The sequence below is a fragment of the Gymnoscopelus microlampas genome (assembly GCF_963454915.1).
Source record: "Gymnoscopelus microlampas genome assembly, chromosome: 8".
In the NCBI taxonomy this organism is placed as follows: Eukaryota; Metazoa; Chordata; class Actinopteri; order Myctophiformes; family Myctophidae; genus Gymnoscopelus; species Gymnoscopelus microlampas.
Genome location: NC_139945.1, coordinates 19021151 through 19042148, shown reverse-complemented (window position 1 = coordinate 19042148; position 20998 = coordinate 19021151). Strand labels below are relative to the sequence as shown.

At 42.7% G+C, this 20998-nt stretch overlaps 1 protein-coding gene across 2 annotated transcripts in view; it reads right to left on the bottom strand.

Annotated features, from left to right (window-relative positions):
* Positions 1-471: 471 nt before the first annotated feature.
* prdm10 (PR domain containing 10) overlaps positions 472-20998 on the bottom strand; it is a 32354-nt gene continuing 11827 nt past the window's right edge. For both annotated transcript variants that reach the window (XM_084063895.1, XM_084063896.1), the window contains exons 8-23: positions 20782-20982; positions 19920-19992; positions 19066-19183; positions 17907-18027; positions 17045-17326; positions 15020-15364; positions 14419-14574; positions 13468-13647; positions 12971-13081; positions 11156-11356; positions 8274-8399; positions 7052-7222; positions 5824-5961; positions 4118-4292; positions 3251-3348; positions 472-2566 (exon numbers count right to left, since the gene is read on the bottom strand). In XM_084063895.1, the coding sequence (XP_083920021.1) occupies positions 2375-2566; positions 3251-3348; positions 4118-4292; positions 5824-5961; positions 7052-7222; positions 8274-8399; positions 11156-11356; positions 12971-13081; positions 13468-13647; positions 14419-14574; positions 15020-15364; positions 17045-17326; positions 17907-18027; positions 19066-19183; positions 19920-19992; positions 20782-20982 (2688 nt within the window). In that variant the 3' untranslated portion in view covers positions 472-2374. The remainder of the gene's footprint in view (positions 2567-3250; positions 3349-4117; positions 4293-5823; positions 5962-7051; positions 7223-8273; positions 8400-11155; positions 11357-12970; positions 13082-13467; positions 13648-14418; positions 14575-15019; positions 15365-17044; positions 17327-17906; positions 18028-19065; positions 19184-19919; positions 19993-20781; positions 20983-20998) is intronic.

Genomic DNA, 20998 nt, shown 5'->3' with positions numbered 1-20998 from the left:
CATGTGATATAAAGTGAACACTTGTGTGATACTCTGCTGGACTATTGATTACAGGCAGAGCTGGATCCCCGGGGGCCAAAAGGTCAGGTGGCTCCACTGTTCCAAAGCCTGACCCTGATTTTCACTGGCTGAACCAAAAAGACCCCACATAAAGATCATTTTTTTACCTTACATTCTAATAGTGCTGTGTGTTATACTGTATAAAACACATTTATTACACTGTTGACAATGTGTAACGGCCATCTTTTGGGGGGAAAAAAATATTATAGCCGATAGTGATAGAATGAAACATTAAGAGAATTTGGCTTCAGTACAGGTTAATATTTTACCATTATAATCTCCTTGAAAAGCTACAGCTACAAGTCCCTGTAATACAAGGTGCCATCTAGCATCTCACAGTGGCTGCTCCCTTACATTTTATGACTGTTGCCTTTCCTTCCCAACTATACTGTAGGAACAGACAATACAACGTACAGATAAAAAATAATTTAATTTCTCAAACACGACAAATGACAAATTTCACCTGCAACAATAATGGGAAACACTGTACACAAGGGAACTCTTAATATTACAGCGATATTGTACATTTCATTCTTCATCTATGGTCATATAGATCATTATAAATAATGGATTAGGGAGCAGGTGTGTTTTCCCTTCAGGGTGATGCTTGCAAGCACATTACAAGCAGTGCACATAAACCATTTTACAGTCAAAATGTCCAGCTGTGAAAGATGTCAAAGAGTGGTGAAAATCTAACCCGTAATAACGTCCATGTGATGTAAATTTAACACATCACAGCCCTGGAGGCCCAGACAGCTGCTATCGTTTCTTTCTAGCCACTTGTGCTCCAGTATCCATATTCTAGGGCTAACAGTCGGTGAAAATAGCCAATCTACAAGGCGTTGTGACTTGCAGATCTGCTATTTTATATATATATATATATATATAGCGAAAACAGGAGGGGACCTAGTATAGAGTTCATAGGAATCCAGTCAACTAACTGTATAGGGTTTAAGTGGCTAACCAGGGGCCTGAAGGAGTCTTTGGTGGACTATTAGACCTGGAACACCAGGTGAATACAACTAACTAGTTGGTCGAATAAAAACAAAACAAATAAAACAACTAGCAATCGTCCGGGTCCATAGTACCAGGGGTGAGAATGACCAGACTAGATAAATAAGGAAAGCTATGATCTCCTGAATTTTAGATGGGCCATTTTCCTATACAAAGCACATTGTAGGGGTAGGTGAACCTCATATGTAGAAACTTTTCTCACAGCCTGAAAAGTGTCTATTGCAAAAGAACAAAGTTAAAACGTTAAAAAAAATGTTACACTGTATAAAGGTCTCACTTTAAAACACAGCCTTATGGAATCTATGCAGTATGTTAGGAGAGCAATCAATCTGTGCAACGTTATTATTTCACCTTAAAGACATAAGAAACCACTAGTTTCAGGTCGTAGAGAACAATATTGAAATTTATGTAAAACAAAACCAGAGGTGAAAACAGTCGGGTTAATAACTGTAACAACACACCCCAAAGCATTCTTCCCTTGCCATGTCAATTTGACATGAAAGAAGTAAACAGTTTCAGGGCCGCTTGAATAGGAAAGAGATAAACGACAACAGAACTCAATCTGAACTTTGGAGGAAATGAAGGAATAACAGCCCAGTATCTCTGAGAACATTCCCAAATTGATAACTACATGATCAAACGAGAAACGGCACAATGAATATTAACTTACTGTAGTTACTCTAAATTACAATACATTAGAGACCCAACTTGGGCAAAGACAAGTAAAGGGAGGGGGTTTGCAGCCATGTGTGCTCTCAGCTACACCATTTTGCTAAAAAAAAAAAAAATCAGGAAAAATATTTTTTTTCCAGTGTTGTACCTTTAAAAACGTTCTTTACTGGAGTACATGATTGCGTGTATTTTATGTAAATTTTCCCAAAACAAATGTATTACTGCTTCGCCGTTTGCTACAAGTCCTTGTGACTCCTTCAACTCGATATCCCAATCCTCTGGAAAAGTCCATAACATAACAGACACATAAAACTGTGCTGGTAATCTACTTAATCCCATTTTCCTCTGGGAGGGACACTCCAAGTCTGTGCATGTGTACAATTGCTAGTATTTGTGCGCACACAAGTTTCATTCGATTTTTTCCCGGTGTGCTAAAGGGGCTACATGCAGCATCGACCCTCAGTTTTTCAGAATTGTGTCTGCTTTATACTTAGTTGCACACCTGTGTCTCGCACCAACATAGCAGATTTACAAGCTCACAACACGTGGCTGCGCAACATGTTGTAACTTTGTAGATCTGGTATTTTCGGTGCAAGACACAGGTGTGCAACTAGGGATAAATCAGACTTTAGGGTTTGGTGATATGCACTTCACTAGCTCCGCTGCCATTGGTGGTCGTGGTGATGATGTACTGTGTGGTGGCCTGCTGATTGGCTGGTTGCTGCTCCAGGTGTTCTGCGTGGTCCTGGGCGGAGCTCGGAGGTACACTCACCTGTTTGGTGTCCAGATCTGTCTGGCCCTCGGAGATGACGTAGTGTGTCTGCAGTGAGGATGGAAGAGGAAAACGTTTTGTATTGATTTATCAAGTGTGTTATTGGCATTGGTGAGATGGCAATATTACACTGTTGTACGTTTCATTTCATTCCTAGATATGCACAAAAGTTTGCTTGATTTGTTTACTGAATGTAGGCGTTTCAAAACTTTTAAGACAGGTACGCACTTCAGAGCACAGCACGCTTCTGGTTGGTCTCACAATACATTCTAAAACAAAATATTCTAAAACTGATTCTGCTTCAGTTATGTACAGTGCAGTGATTTTTTTAACCCATTAAGACCTGGAACTGTGTCATTTTTTTATTTGAGCTAAAAAGCATTATTTTACACTTTGGTGCCGCGCTATGAGCTTGTATATCTGCTATTTTTTGAAAAATCGTGAAAATGTGTGCAAATCTTCTGAATATATATATTTTTAAAGCGAACATTTTTAACTCAAATCTTTGCTTCTGGGGGGTCCCTGGAACAACATATTTTGATGGGGGTCCGCGGCCAAATGCATATAATTTTGGGGGTCCTTGACATGAAAAAGATTGAGCACCACTGATATAGAAACATACGTTTTTCAGAATACTGTTGAGATTTAGGAGACATGTAGAATCGGCTTCAGGTCTCAATGGGTTAAATAACAGCCGAAACAAAGCTGCAAATAGCCCCACTATTCACTCACAGTTTTGACCTGGCCAGTGTTGGCTCCTGATCCAGGCGTGCTGGCCTCTGCTATCACATACTGGGCGTGAGGGAGTGCCATCATCTGGATCTCAGACGCTAGAGGAGAAACACAGGTACACAGTCAGGTAGGAAGAGTCACACAGAGATATCAGCAAGAGCGCCTCATATTACGGCCGTCAACAGGATCAACATGTGTTTAATGGTATACATACAGAGGTTCCCAGTGGCGTGCAGACATTTTGAGGGGCAGGTGCTCAAGTAAATTATACTTTTTTTTGTTTACTTGGTCTGCACTTTTTTCCCCTCTACACCTATACCTCTTTGCCAAAAATAGCCGATCTACAAGCCCACAACGCCTCGCACTGCGAGGCGTTGTGGGCTTGTAGATCGGCTATTTTTGGCTAAAGTTCTCCTCAGAAAAGGGATGCTAGGTTTCGAGTGGTTATGGTAAAAAGAAAAATCATATCACATAAAGATTTGGCGGACCCCCTGTAATAACTCTGAGGACCCCCTAGGGGTCCCGGACCCCCTCTTGAAGACCCCTGCTGTAAACTGAAAAAAACAAAACATTTTTTCTTCTTTTTTTCAAAAGGGCACTTCTGGTCAAGAGGGCAAAGGGCAGGTGCTCTAGCACCACCTAGAGTCTATCTGTGCACGTCCCTGAGGGTTCCCAAAAGATGCAAGTGTCTCACCGGAACCCAAACTTACAAAAATACATTATGATTAACTCAAAAGTCTTTTCAATCATTTTTTCACTATTTCTGCGAAGGTTTTTTATTATTTTTATGGAAATGTATGTAATTCTTTACTTATTTGTTTACAGAAAAAACATTGAAATCAAAATGAACACTGGATGTGAACTCACGGTATCCTCTGTAGTTCCAGTTCCCAGGGATGTAAGCGTGCTGCACCGTGCCCTGCTGCTGGCTGCCGGGGGTTTGGAGGGTGTGGCTCTGTGCCAAGGTCACAGGGGTCAACTGGGTGGGGCTTAGGTCCTGGCCGGCCTGCTGAGAGGAGGGACTTAGAGGCTGACCTGGGACCTGTGAGGAGATCGGTAATAATGATACAGAGAGAACATTTCATCATAAATAAATAATACATTTGTTCCGCTGACAGCCCCTGACTCACCAACATAACAGAATTTAACAGTGACCCTGATTAATTCCCCATTGACGTGCATTGCAAACCACATCAACTTGCTGAGTGTAAGTTTTCTTTATTACACAGAAATCCGACATTGTATAATTTTCCTCTATATTTTTCTTCTTTTTCTAAATCTCCCCTTCTATGCTGCTGCCATGTTGGACGCACCCCAGGAGTCCCTGTTTTACCCTCCTTTTCTAAAGCAAGTTGAGAAAATCTGTCACGACTCTAAGCTCCTAATCAGACCTTTGGCTCCCCTCCCTGAGCTGATTCTAATAGATCTGTTCAAACTCCTTGCCCCCTCATTCGCTCCCCTCAAATACCATGCATCCCACTGTGGCCCATTATCCTGCACAAGATAACCAGCAGTAGCCAAGTTTTTCTGGGCTAGTAGCATAACGCAGTGTTTCCAAAGAGTGGGTCGTGGACCAAGTAAACATCTCCTTTTTTTTCGTTTCCTACACAAAAAAATATATATATATATATATATATATTTCAAAAGATTTTAAGAAGTTTAAATGAAAACAATCACAACTTTTCATCAATTAAAAACAATTCCATTTTTTTCAAAAGCATTTCATAAATAAAATGAAAAGATCTAATCATTTCCATAAATAAATGTAAGCTGAAGAAGTAGTGAAAATAGCTGATCTACAAGCTCACAATACGGCGCGAAGCGACACATTGTGAGCTTGTAGATCTGCTATTTTCACTAGTTTGGGTTCCGGGCAAACGTCTAATTTCTCTTTTGGGTCTTGGGCTATTGATTGAATATTTTATTAGACAGAAATGTGGTACAGTCAAACACTTTGTCTAAAAGGAAAACACCCAAAGAAGTCTTGTTTCCATTGGAGTCCTAGACTAAAAAGTGTGGGAACCACTGGCAGGGACGTGCACAGATAGACTCTAGGTGGTGCTAGAGCGCCTGCCCTTTGCCCTCTTGACCAGAAGTGCCCTTTTGAAAAAAAGAAAAAAACGTTTTGTTTTTTTTCAGTTTACAGCAGGGGTCTTCAACAGGGGGTCCGGGACCCCTAGGGGGTCCTCAGAGTTACTACAGGGGGTCCGCCAAATCTTTATGTGATATGATTTTTCTTTTTACCATAACCACTAGCATCCCTTTTCTGAGAAGTACTTTAGCCAAAAATAGCAGATCTACAAGCTTGTTGTGAGCTTGTAGATCGGCTATTTTTGGCAAAGAGGTAGGCTATAGGTGTAGAGGGAAAAAAGAGCAGACCAAGTAAACAAAAAAAAGTTAAATGTACTTGAGCACCTGCCCCTCAAAATGTCTGTGCACGCCACTGACCACTGGCATAACATGTTCAGTGTGTGTGTGTGTGTGTGTGTGTGTGCGTGTGCGTGTGCGTGTGCGTGTGCGTGTGCGCGTGCGTGTGTGTGTGCGTGTGTGTGTGTGTGTGTGTGTGTGTTTACCTGGCTGCTTCCCTGTGTGCTGCCTGTGGGCTCAGTGACCTGGATGTGCTGCACCTGGATGGAATGCTGGCTGTAGCCGTGAGGGTCATGCAGCTGACTCACATCCACTGTGGGGTGCTGGGAATGCGGGGAGGAGGCCTGGTGGGGGGCACACACACACGCACACGCACACACACACACACACACACACACACACACACACACACACACACACACACACACACACACACACACACACAGAGAGGACAATAGTTTACATTGAAGTAAGAAGTGGATGCATGTGCTGCATAAGGGTCACGTCCAATTTTCCAAAAGCGTGAAAACAGACATACCGTAATTTTCGCACTATATGCCGCACCTGAATATAAGCCGCAGCAGCTAAATTGAATGATTTGTACATATATAAGCCGCACTGGACTATAAGCCGCGGGTGTAAAATCCCTAGATTTAGGAGGTCCCCTAGTGGCCGTTAGCTATATAAATCCATAGATAAACCGCACCGTTATATAAATTATATAAACCGCAGGGTCGAAAAATGGGAAAAAAGTTGCGGCTTATAGTCCGAAATTTACGGTACTCACAACCCGTCACATTGTTTGTGCGACATGAAGTATAAAATATGGCTTAACCCTTTTAGACCGGGAACGCATCTCTGTCATTTTTAGATTTCTTTGGCTATTAAAAAATAGCAGATCTACAAGCTTGTAGCGCCGCACCGAGTGCCGCGCTATGAGCTTGTAGATCTGCTATTTTTGGGGGGAAAAATTGGAAAATGTGTGCAAATCTTTGAATATATAATTTTTTTAAAGCAAACATTTGTAACTCAAATCTTTGCTTCTGGGGATTCTACAAATGTCTACAAAACAGTTTTTAGAAAAAATATCCGAATAAAATAATATCAGTGGTAATTGGTAAATGTAATTGGACCCCCACATCAAAATGTTTTGTTCCAGGGACCCCAAGAAGTTGTAACAGAGTTAAAAATGTATAAAGATTTTCAAGATTTTTCGAAAATAGCAGATCTATAAGTAGATCTGCTATTTTTGAACAGCCTAATAAATCTAAAAATGACACACAGATGCGTTCCCGGTCTTAAAGGGTTAAGAGGTTCATCAACAACAAGAGCCTCAGCCAAATGCTTAAACGGTGAATACAAATGTAATTCTGAAATTAGGGTCAATTAAGTTATCTGTTACATCATGGTCAGGCACCACATCCTGGTTCTTACCGCGGCCACCTGGACCACTTGGAGCTGGATGTGCCCTGGCTGTGCCAGGCTGCCCCCTGCCTGCGACACCGGGATGTACTGGATCCTCTGGTAGTCTCCCTGGGCCGTGCGGTAGTCTGTGGTCAATGTCTGAGACAGCTCTGTCATGGCCTGGGTCAGCAGGTCGGTGGTCTATGGAGGGAAATCACTTTACACTGTCAATATGATATCCTAGGAATGAATCTTCCATGTGCTTTACACATAAGGCATGACATGCCAATAAGTTGATTGGAGAGTGACAGAGGCAACTGTTTGACATTATAATGTACATGTGGTTCAGAGAACTTGTAGATGTTCTCTTTTTAAAAACTTAAATAAGCCGTCTCCTCTGACAGGGACGACAGAATGCCCAGAAACACAAACCACAAATAGTGTGTTCCATATTAATTGCCTTTTTTAATATCTGACCCGAAATGTTCTTTTCTCCAAAAGCAGTGTTTCCATACATTGTAGTAGGTTTTCAAAGGTCAAATTCAACCTCTAAAAAGATGCATGTTTTCCAGCTCTTTGCAGTTTCAGTAAAGTTTTTTTTCTACAGTAGTGATAGACAGAATGAGTACTTACACACACAAGTTAAATAATGTAATGAAGATATGCTTCATTAAAGGACAACTTTGTTTTTTTACAACCAAGGTTTATGTTTTAGATTGTAATTAAAGTAAATAAAAGATGAGTGTTAACATTTTTTTATTTACTGCTTTCTATAGTTTTAGCAATTTTCGCAATATTTTTTTACAGTGGGCGGGGGCATTCTGTCCGGTAGCTAAATATATCTTTTTTTTTACACAATTACCCGGCGTTTTCTTTATTATCATTTACAGTAGCTCTTCTAGCCCCCAATAACTCACATCTGACCATCAAAGACCACAGGTCTTTGATGGTTTTTATTGTGTAAAAAAGGCATGTTTAGCCACTGGACAGAATGCCCCCGCCCACTGTAAAAAATTGCTAAAACTATAGAAAGCAGTAAATGAAAATAAAATAACTCATCTTTTATTTACTTTTATTACAAGCTGAAACCTAAACTTTGGTTGTAAAAAAAACAAAGTTGTCCTTTAAGGTCCAGTCTGGCCAACAAGATGTCATCCTTGTAACACTCTGTTGAAGGGTCTTTAGAGTGTACAGTATGTTCTAGTCTTGTTGAAGGGTCTCCTGAGTATACAGTATATTCCAGTGTTCTTACCACTACGGTCTCCGCCGTGGTTCCATCTGCGTTGATGACAGCAGGGGTGCTGCTAATCACAGCCGCGCTATTGGCCATCTGGGCGAACTCTGGATGTTTCTTCCTGATGTGCTGGACCATCTTAGTCTGAGACACAACGCATGAAGGGAAACATCAGGATGACGTTAAATCACAGTGACAAAGATTACCTCAACTCTGGGAAACAAAGAGCCTTTGATATGCTTTATTTATTGATTTACTTTAAATTAAATGTGGTGATCATGTTAGTAACTCGTTGGTACAGGAGGTACAAGGTGGGGAGATGGGTTCACATGTAACATCATAGAGTGATGTTCTTATTAATTCTGTACATATGTGACAAATGCACATTATATTTATTATATTTATCTGCTTGATCTATGGGTGTTATTTTATACGAGTGATATGTAACATCTGATCTGTTTATGCATGTTATTATATACGAGTGATATGTAACATGTTGGACTCTATGAGCCATATGGACATTTCCAATTCACGTGAGGGTAATGGGTCTGATCAGTGGGTGATTGAATGATTTGTGCCACCCGACGTTTCAAATAGAAGGTGTGGTACTGGGGGGAGGGGGGAACAAACAAACCTGTGAACCGGTGTGAACGGGTGAATCGAGAGGAGATCTCCTGGGCGCCAGTGTTACTAGTTTAGGTTGTCAGTTTTAACTAAACAGTAAGCTGCAGCCAAGAAGCGAGATATAGCGAGCCCATCGGAAGAGGAACGAGACGTTGCTGCCGTGGGGTTACAATCGCTGGATTTATGAACGAACCGCCGGTCAGCGAGAGGATTCTGACGGAGCCGCGGGTGAGATAAGTCCATATTTCCGTTCGCGCGGAAGATCGTTATCGTTTCATTTGGATATAAGGACTAATACTAATAGACTTATTCGAGAGCGTGGGAAGAAGAGGCCGGTTGAACACTTAACGCGTGAACTGTTGTTATTGTTTGAAGCGTCGGTCTGCGGTGACGCTCGCCCTTACGTCCGAGTAGTTTGTTTATTGTCTGTATTTGAATGAGATTGTGATCTGAAAGAAGTATTGTTTTGTTTATCTGTTTGTTTATTACTCTCCGCCAGGAGAGTATTGTTATCACTGCGTTTTCACTTTCTAAACATGACACACCGATTGGTCAAGCCTCACGTGACACGTGAAATACTGTGATCTGATTGGCTAGTGACGCCACCGGGCCTATATATACATGGCATCACTCTGACAGTGTCTCCGCCACTGTCAGAGTGAGGTAAGACGGGAACCATGAAATGGCTGCATGGCTGATACATAATTGGCAGATAGGACAGATAGGACATTTATATAGACAGGAGGGATATGACATAGGACACTTATACAGACAGGAGGGATAGGACACTCACACAGACAGAACGGAAGAGGACACTTACCCAGACAGGTTGGATAGGACACTTACATATACAAGAGGGATAGCGACCTATAAATACATGTGTCACTGTGATAAGCCAGATTCCAATACCGAAAATCCGGCCACTAGCTCACTCCCAGACCTTTGAACCGGAAGTAGTCAGGTAGTCGCGGTCCAATTGTTCCTATCTGTCTTATTGGACAGATAGGACAGATAGGACACTTATATAGACAGGAGGGATATGACACTTACATAGACAGGACGGATAGGACAGGAGGGATAGGACACTTACACAGACAGGACGGAAGAGGACACTTACCCAGACAGGATGGATAGGACACTTACATATACAAGAGGGATAGCGACCTTCGCGACCTTCGAACCAACACAAGTCTTCTGGCGGAGAGTTGTGCTCCGAGGAGCACTTTTTCTAGTTTATTTTGTTTATTAGGGAAAGAGTTAGGGACAGAAGTCTTGTTTAAAAGCCGGAGTGTATCATTTATTTGCCATTTAATTTGTCCATTGTTTATTTTGTGGCTTTATTATTAAATTAATTTCAGTTTAAAACCTGCCGATCCCGTTGATTTTCCTTTAGTTAAGAATTATCCTTTCAAGGTAAAGGCCGATTGTTACACATAGGCTTCCTGTATTCCTAGGCCCATATCTTGTTAACATTGTTTTGTAATGCAATATATATTTTTGTATGGAACATTTCATCCACAGACTGTCATATTGATGTACCTTTTTGCAACTTGTTTATGCATTATTGCTCAAATATTGATCCATGTTGACACGTTAATGTGTTCTTTTATTCTTCCAAGGACTGTTATGTTTTATCGAGCCACATACAGAACAGTGCAGACCATATTATTGTCAGACAATTACCATTGGCTAATTGAGAGCACTGCCTCTGCCACTGTTCTTTGAAGGCCTCCCTAGCCCATGGCATTCATGACTCTGAGGAAGATGTAGTTGACATCGAAATGTCAGTCAACCTGGCTAGCACCTTCATAAATAAGAAATGCTTAAAAGTCCAAGCTGCTCCAGAGTCCTCTCATTCGCGGTGTTATTAATGGTAGTGGTATCAAAGAAAGAAACAAATCGTATTAATGGTATTGGTATTAACCCATTAAAACTGGGAAAGCATCTGCGATTTTTTATAATATCAGATATAGCCGATATACAAGCTCGTAGATCTGCTTTTTTAGAAAAGTCGTGAAAATGTGTGCACATTTTTTTATATTTATATATTTTTTAACAAACATTATAACTCAAATCTTTGCTTCTGGGGGTCCCTGGAACAAAATATTTTGAGATGGGGGTCCGCGGTCAAAAATCTTTTTGGGGGTCCTTGACAAAAGTTTGACCACCACCGAATTTGCAACGTTTTCCAGAAAACCGTTTTTTTATAGAAGGCATTTGGGCCTCAGGTCTTAATGGGTTACGGTCATGGTGCCTGGGTGTGGAGTGGAGCTCACCTTGCTGCTGTACTGCTTGGCACAATGAGGGCAGCAGACGGGCGCGCTGGCGATGGTGCCTGTGAGCTGGGTGTGCGTGCTCAGCATGGGGTCTGGTTCCCCGGGAGCAGCTGGCCGAAGCTTACGGATGCTGGGCGGCAACTCTGCCCCTGGGTGGTTCTTCAGTATGTGGGCCTTCCTCTTACTGGCACTCTTGTACACCTGATGGCATACATTCATGTCAAGAGGAAATGGGGTTGAAAAGATACACAGTAGAGATGCGCGGATCACGGTTTTAGCCGCGGTTGCCGCAGTTAACCGCAGTTGCCGCAGTTAACCGCAGTTTGGGTGGATTTGGGTCAATCAAATATAATTATTAATTAATATTGGATAAACCGCGGGTGAAATAATGCGGGAATTAAATTAATGATATCAATCTATAGGCCTATAATAGCTTTTGAAAAGCACTACATTTCACCGTGTGTGCGTTAACTGCGTTTGTAGTATTTTAATATTACGTCATTTTACACCAGGCACAAAATAGCCGCTCACTACATGTTGCTTTGCAGCCAGCCGGTGTTGCTAGGTAGGTTGCGAGAGAAATAAGCAGCCAGGTCTATGAAAACAAGCCCAAAACAAGTGCCAAACCTTTACAGTCTATGTGTCAAACAAGCCCAAAAGTCGCTTATAAAAAGCTTATAAAAAGCCGACATGGCAACAAAGTGGTTGAAAGCTAAAGTAACTCAATGAAGACCTGTGCTTGTTGTTACCATGGTTGTGGATTGTATACAGTCACTGCATCGCGACAGTGGTGAGTGACATTGTTTATAAGAAAACTAACGTCAGGAAAATAACAATTATTTGGTGCGGTTGGTGCGGATCTATAAATAGGATGATATAATTACCGCGGGTGGATGATGGATGGATAATGAATTTGTTAACGCGGATTCGGGAGACAAAAAAAACCCATCCGCGCATCTCTAATACACAGCCTGATGGTCTAATGCAGGGGTTCTCAACCTTTTCAGGCCGCGACCCCCAAAATAATGATATTATTTCCCGCGACCCCCCGCGCGCGCGCAAAAAAGTTGGGTGGTTCTGGGCGGATTGGGTTTGTTTTTCCCGGTTTTTGGTTACTTTATTTCGTTTTTTTTTTTCAAAAAGTGGATAAATTGAGTAAATTAACTGATAAAACATGAATTAATAACATAAAAAAAAAAAAAATTGTAAAAAAAAAAAAAAAAAAAAAAATATGTTTTTTTACATTCACCCAAAAAAATCTGGCGACCCCCCCAAATTATTTGGCGACCCCCCTGGGGGTCGCGACCCCCAGGTTGAGAACCACTGGTCTAATGATACAGGGGGGTCTGGGGGGGGGGTAATGAAGATACATATCTCTGCTGTCCGGCAGAAACCAGCTAACTCCAAAATGTTCATTTTAACCCTAACCCACAAAAAGTTAGGAGGTTTTGTTCATCATTGATAAGAACAGCTGAATGGACCTCCAAGCTCACAATGAGATTGGAGGTCAAAAGGGGGTGGAGCCTGGAGTAAGCAAAACCAGCTAACTCCACCCCCCTTTGGTGTCAACTGGTTTCTGCCGGACAGCAACTATTTGGAAGGTAGGAAGGAAGGCTGAGTCGAATGGACAAGATACTGTACTTGCCAGAAAGGAAAGGAAAATAAAGGAAAGGAAAGAAGGGGCAGGAATGAGGGAAGGAATGGAGGAAGGGAAGGAAGAAAGAATGAAACAAAGAAAGCTGGGTAGAACAGACAAAATACATGCACAAAGAACAAGAAAGCAAGGAATGTACAGGTTGTAGCTAGCAGACCAACCTTGTCACAGTACTGGCAGAAGTAGTCTCTGTTGGGTTTGATGATGGGCAGAGTGAGTTCAGGGACATCATCTATACGCATGTCTGGGTGACGCTTTGACAGATGGTTCACCTGGAGAGAAATACTGTTAGGTCAGCATTTCCATGAACACTTACAGAAAATACTTAAACGAGGCAGCGTGGCCTTGTGGTTAATTTTATTAGAGCTAGGCAATATACTTGAAGTTAAGGACCTAGTGATAACCTAAAAAGGACCTGCTCTGCTGCCTCTAGTGTGAGGCACCTGCTCCTTTTTTTTCCCTCTACACCAAATCTCTTTGCTGAATTGTGAGCTCGCAGATCTGCCATTTTTCACAAATGTTACCTATTTTCGGCAATTATGACATGCCCAGAATTGGGACTCTATTAATACATGATTATATGAGTGTCTTGTATTGAGTGACTATCATTGGGAGAAAACAAAACAAAAAATACAATTCATGATCATGTGATACTGACCAGCATTCCTCGCCTTCTGAAACCCATCATGCACACTCGGCATTTGAACATGAAGCTCTCAAAGTCTGTGGTGGGAACCTTCAGCTTCAGGGTTTTGGAGCGGTGGACGCGGTCCGCCTTCTTGGCCTCTCTGTCGGGGTTGTGCATGCGCTGCATGTGTTCCCGCAGCTTGTCTTTCCTCTGAGTCCCAGGAAAGACAAACATCATAAGCATGATGTTTATAATATAGCACTTATAAAAAGTTAAGTGTGTTATGTACACAAACACAGCATTTACTAGAAGAAAATAAAATAAAAAAACACAAGTTTCACAGTCTCCCATAACTGTTATTGTTATTATATAGTGTAAATCAGGGGTCTACATTGATGCAGGTTCCTGGGGGTCCCTAACAAAATGAAGAACCATTTAATTACAACAATATACTATATCAATATCATGTGATGGATAATAAGTTACTCAGAGTATTTTAAAGTATTTTCAGATCCTAGGTTCCACTCTCTCCACAGAATCAGGTTTATCACAGGTTTACAAGGTAAAAAAAGTGGGTGAAATTCGCTTTCGTACATCGTTCCCATCGCAACGTTATTTCCATAGAAAGAAGAGGGGGAGGAAGAAGGGGGGGGGGGGGGGGGGGCAAGTGGGAAGGGAGATCAAACAAGAGAACAACAAAAAGGCCAAACAAGTTATCTACATATTTACACTAGTACCTAAGATAAAAAAATCTCCACACTTACAATATAGACACTTAAAATTCTGTACTAAATCTAAGAAAAATCTTCTCTTATGGGGGTCCCTGGCATAACATATTTTCAAATGGGGGTCCATGGCCTAATAATGTATCAATTTGAGGGTCCTTGACATGCAAATGTTTGAGGACCACTGGTCTAAACGGCAAAAGCTCTGTTAAACACCATCAGCTGTTTTCTGAACGTGCCATAATTCCTCCGTTACCTTGAACTGTTTCCCACACGTGGAGCAGAGGAAGTCCTTGCGGTCTGAGTGTCGTAGCATGTGGAGACGCAGTTTGTCGGGCCGAGAGAAAGCTTTGTCGCAGTCTGGACACTGGAAGATCTTCTCGGAATGGAAGCAGCGTATGTGTTTCTTCACCTGGAGAGAAAAACAACCCACTTGAATGGTTTCAGTAGTCAAGTCAGGTCTAATCCACTTGGAACGCAAGCAGCATCCCTATACTGGAGATTGAACATTTGCCCGGAAATAGCAGATCTAAAAGCTCACAACGCAATGAACGCATCGCAATGTGTTTATAGGTGAGCTTATAAGTCGGTTATTTTTGGCAATGGGATTTGGTGTAGAGGGGCAAAGGGAGGGGGGCCAAGGATAGAATCCTGGGGGATGCCGGTCAACAAAGCATTTAAGTGAATAAGTTCATAATGTGTCACATCGTAATGTGTTGTGAGCTTGCAGATGTAGTATTTTAAGACACTTTATATATGAAACTTTTTAACATTTTCTTTGTCTAAAACTCGTGATTGTGTTTCCTGGTTAAATGGAAACTGAATGATTTAAAACAAACGTGATCTTCATCAATGACCTGGATGAAGTCGGTGAAAGTCTTCTTGCAGGAGGGGCAGGTGAAGCAGCCGTCCACGGCGTGCACGCCCACGTGCTCCTTGAGGAGCTCCAGCCGCTCGAAGGTCTCCATGCACAGGAGGCAGGAGTAGGAGCGGTGCTCCGTGTGCAGCACCAGGTGGTCCTCCAGGGCGCCGTCACTCAGGAAGCTCTTGCTGCAGATGTGGCAGGAGAAGGCGTAGGCCTCCCGTCCATGCACGCGCACATGCTGCTCCAGCTTGTCCTTGTCGCGGAACGCCTTGCCACAGTGGGGGCACTTGAAGGGACGGAAGCTCTTCCGGATGAAGAGGTGCTGCAGCGCCGCGTTCTGAGACCCGGGTGGGGAGAGAGGAGACGATTAGAACAAGGGCAACGATGGGGTTGGGCAGATATAGAACTAGTGCTGTGCAATATGTGCTTGTGGTGTGGGTGAGGACTGATTTAAACAGTCACATCTGGCCCGAATCCAAACTAATTGGACTCCACTTTGCGGCATGTTGACGTGTCGTGTTCAATGTGAGGAGTTCAACAGTGATGAACTTTGACCAGGCTTCAACCAATAGGAAAGAAGTGAAACACACACACCAGAAAATCTGCACTGGCCACAATCCGCAGGACAAAATGGGCAATTGAAGCGTTCGATGCCATGGCATGCGTTGGAAAGTCATCCCCCACACCACAGGGCTAACAATAAGGCTAAACATTTAGATATTTATGGAACAAATGTTGATATCCGATGTATCTCACTGCCGTCACCTTCTACCTGAGCTACATTAATGACAGGATGTATGTCAATGTCACACATAAAATGCTTATCTTAGAATTAAATTGGTGATTGTGATTACGTTTTGTATAAAAGGTAGAAAGATACACGTTTTTTTTTAGCAAATTAGTGCCGTTGGATACATTGAAAATAACTTTCTGTACCTCAATGCAGAATTGTTGTATAAAACATCATATTGGAGGACCTACTGCTATATATTGCCCAGCACTACATGGAAAACAAACAGACCGGATGCAACGTAGAGGGATGGAGGGGCTAGATAGAGTATATCCTATATCCACTGCAGGTGAAATGACCAGAGCCTTCCTCTGCGTCCCACCTACCTGTACGTCCATCTGTCAGGGCAGCACACATTGAAGGAAGAGAGACAAAATCAAGTCTTGACCATGTTGACACCAAGTAGCAAGCCATCTAAAAACACTAGTGAGATAGAGCCACTTATAAAGCACTTTCACCTATGTTTCCTATATGAAGGGATTACATAAAGATTATGGCTATATGATATTGACAAAAATCCTATTGCCCCTTTCCCCCTGAATCTTGAGCATGTGACACATGCATACACACATGTTCTACCATGTGAGGTCATTTGATTAAAAAAAACAAATGCTCTGCTGAGTGCATTAAATGAACCATTTTCGTCACTTCATTTTTAGGTCAGGGATTAAAGCGTTAATCCCGATGATTGTCGGTTTTGGTGACACCATGTTCACATCAAGTGCATTTTTAGAATACAGATCCCAGAGTTCCATTTAAATGGAAGCATGTGTTATTGATTGCTACACCCACAAACAAACCAGGATGGTTAAACCGGGAGTGGATTGAGTGTTTTATTCAGACGATAAACCAAAGCCAACATCTTTTGGAGCTCATCTTCCTCTTCAAAAATATTCTGCGTTTTTCCCCCCACAATTCTACTTCCCTTCTGCATTCAACTGTGCATTCATGCATCATTTTGTGTGCATGCAGTAAATTTGCATATTTGACAGGAATGCCCATCATATATGGAGGAATGCATACAGAACGCAATTACACTGAATGGCTTTTGCTACCAATAGCAAGAAAAAGCCTAGAATATGCAATTTATAAATGTGATCACTTTAAAGAGGCCATCTGAATACTGTAATTACATTTGTTTTATAATTTTCTGTACAGCTTTAAATATTCTTCTTCTTATTAAACTATTATTCATCATCAGGTGGCTTAAGGCTTCTCTGGTCTCACCCGGATCCTCTTAGCACGGCGCATGTCCTGAGACGTGAGGTGGCACTGAGGGTCTGCTTGGCAGTTCTGTGCCGGGTCCTCCTTCACCGGGACAGGCAAGTCCGCCGTGGGGAGCGAGGCGTCCGGCTCGGGGACGGGCCCCTCCGCTGGGGCCGCCGGCTGGCCTTCCGCCTCCGACACCACCTCCCCCTCGCTTGGCTCCACCTCCACCACCTTCAGCCCGTTCTGCGATCCTTCCAGTCGCTCCTCGAGGGGCTGCTTGACAGTCAGTCTCAACATCTCCTGAGAAAAGGATTTAGCGTCCAATTAGAGACGACGGTGAGTGATGGTGTCTCAAATACATTGCAACAATAGACATTTTCAGGCCAAGGACCCCCTAGCTGAGAGAGAGATGAAGCAGGGACCCCCTCTATATTGTATAAAATTGTGTTTCAGATTAAACTTTTTTTGTTTACTTGTTCTGCCCTTTTTTTCCCTCTACACCTATATATCACTTGGTCTGCCCTTTTTTCCCTATACACCTATATATCTCTGCCAAAAATAGCAGATCTACAAGCTTGTAGATCGGCTATTTTTGGCTAAAGTTCTCCTCAGAAAAGGGATGCTAGGGTTCAAGTGGTTAAGGAAAAAAAAAAAAAGATATCACACAAAGATTTGGTGGACCCCCTGTAGTAACTCTGAGGACCCCCTAGGGGTCCCGGACCCCCTGTTGAATACCCCTGGTGTAGACAAACAGGAAGCTGAGGGAGGGGGAAGTGATCACAGAAACAATGTGCCATCACTGTAGCTGTAACCTGCTACTATTGCTTATTGATCTCTTGTGATGTTGGTGATGAAGTGAAATGAAAACGTGTCAAAGTACCGATGTCTTGTCCCCGCCGCTGTCCACCGGAGGATCCAGGCGGATGAATTTGGGTGGCCGGCCCGGTCTCCTTCCGGTGCCAAATCGCTTCCTGCCTCTCCCTCGGCCACGGCCCCTGGATCTGTACAAAAAGGAGGATTGGAGATTAGATCATTTTGACACGAGGCTACATTCTTTCGATACCGACTCCCCTAAACTCAACAGTCCCGTGCACACCATTCCAGTCTAGCACCGTTTCACACAGGGATTAATCTCACGACTGACATTTCTTTGTTAGGCAAAGATATGCAATTTGTGAAATAACATGAAAGGGGCCTGACACTAGCGCTCTGTTTCCTAAACGATTAGCACAACAAAAATGATGATGTTTTGACATTATCGTTCGTACTACATACGCAAACTGTAGCTTTAATCTTTGCTTTTATGAAGCATATATGAGACCATTAGGGTTTTATGGAAGATGCTTCTGAACATGTATTCTAGTGCTAGATTGACTAATTCAAATACTCTTTAACCCATTAAGACCTGAGGCGATTCTTAAAAATGTTTTCTAAATCCGAACAGTTTTTTGAAAAAAAAAAAATAATAATAATCATCAAAATTTTTCAAAAATAGCAGATCTACAAGCTCATAGCGCGGCAGGTGCAGCGCTATGAGCTTGTAGATCTGCTATTTTTGAATAGCCAAAGAAATCTAAAGTGACACAGATGCGTTCCAGGTAAATCTATTACTGAAGGGCTCGACTTTACCAGCCACGAGGTGCAGAGCAGCAGTGCCAAAGCTGGCCTGTAAGGAACTCAAATGACTGAAATACCAACCAACAAAGCAAGCCCACACCGTCTCTTCAGGAAGAGTATTTTCATGTGTTCTTTCTTCTGCACAGCCTTTCTTTTTTTAAAGTTTTTTTTAGGGGCTTTTCTGCCTTTATAGATAGGACAGTAGACTGACAGGAAATGGGGAGAGAGATGGGGAGTGACACGCAGCAAAAGGTCGTCGGGAACGGGATTCGAACCCCCCCGACACGCTGTCAGGCTGGCATTGCAGCCTAGGGTGCCTCTGGACCGCCACGCTGCGGGCCCAGTTCTGCACAGACTTTTGTGCTTCTGTATCTTGCTATCCAATAGCAGTATTGGTGTGTGAAGTGCAGCTTAAACATTACCTGGTGACGGAGGCGAGCTTATCGTCGTGCATGTTGAGGTGCTGCTGAAGCTGCTCAGAGCTCACAAAGCGCCGGTTGCACTCGTAACACGGCCAGTTCTTCTCCTGTTCTCGCAAGACTGAAGGAGAACATAAGAGGCAGTAAATTAACTTTTTTTTTTTTTTTTTTATCTAAATTTGTATCCCTACTTCATCATACCAGTAACCCTTATTTTTCACCCGGTGCCAATTTTCTAAGTGATCCTTGGCGCTACACTCCCCTCCCCAGCCTAGGGAGGCCAACTGACCTTCTTGTCACCTGACAGGGGGGAGTTTCCCTGGTAGGACGTAGCGCGTGGAAGGAACACGTTATTCTAACCAGTTCCTTTCCCCACCATCAGGCGCCCCGGCTGTCATGGGGGAGGCGTTGTAGCGCCCAGGATTACTACATGTTTTTGTGAGGGTATTAAATACCCTGAGAGACACGGGGAGAACATGCAAACTCCACACAGAGTAGGCCCTTTCGCCAACCCCACCTAGGGTATGGGCGCTGAAGGAGGACGTGGAGGAGAAGACACGCCCCCAGCGCCCACAACGGCCCCGGCGGGAATCAAACCCAGGACCTTGTAGCTGTGAGGCGACAGCGCTACCAACTGCGCCACCGTGCCCCCCCTAAGTAAATTAACTTTTGGTTTTGATTTAGTTTTTTTGCCCTACTTCATCATACCAGTGTTGTGCCAAAGTAGCAATAACAGCCAATCTACAAGGTTGCATCGTGACACGTTAGCTTGTAGGTCAGCTACTTTTGATATTTTTGAGGGGTAAAGCTGTTGGTGACGTCGGTAAAGATCATCTGATCCAAGGAATGCTTCTCACCTTTTCTCTCCTCCTCGGTGACATTGTGAATTTTCTGATTGACGAACTCAGCATAAGATGCTGCATACCACACCTGTGGATGAAAGATACTGTAAGTTATCAATGACAGTGGGTTGAGGTCAGTGGTTATGAATTCGGCTCTGTTAACAATATAGACAGATTTGCCTCCTCCCCATACATGAGATCCTATCACAATGCAGTCGCAATGCAGATTAGGGCTGCAGCTATCGATTAGTTTCTTTGCGATTATTCTATCGATTACTTTTTTGAATAATCAAATAATCGATTTATTTTATATTTTGTTTCAACGAATCACCTTAAACACTTTAGCCGTATTTTATACTTTGTCGCACAACAGTGTTGAGAAAATGTATGGAAATTTCAGTTCTACAATGCGACACCTTGTGCGATTGTAGATCGAAACTCTTCACTATTTCTGAAGGTTTTTGAAAATGCTCACCTATAATGACATATTCAAAACAGAGATCGATCATTAATCGAATAGTTTGATTAACAGTTGCTTTCCTAATGCAGATCAGGGGCATTTAACCCATTAAGACCCGAGGAAGATTCTACAAATGCCTTCTAAATCAGTAGTTCACACACTTTCAAGATTTTTCAAAAATGTTCAAAATAGCAGATATACAAGCTGTGAGCATGTTTATCTGCTATTTTTTTAATAGCCCGCACAAAAATCTAAAATGACACAAAAGCTTTCCCGGTTCAAATGGGTTAAACCCTATATACTTCATTGATAAGGTGTAAATGCAAACTATGTTCTGGACGGGTGGCTAATTTTCTGGATATATTAATGCCAGGTGTCAATGAGACATAGAGGTGAATGAGCCAAAATGGCTCCTACCTTGAGCTCCTGTTTTGGCTGGATGTTCTTAATGGTGGTGTAGAAGATTTCTGATCCGTACTGGTAAGCAACCAGGTTCTGCTCTAGGTGGTTCTGGGCGGGCCTCACAAACATCATCCAGTTACAGCTGTCCTCATCTGACAGGTCCAACCACATGTCATCAGACTTCTCTCCATCCTTGTTTCCATCCAGTGTCCACAGCTAAAAGGAGGAGTCA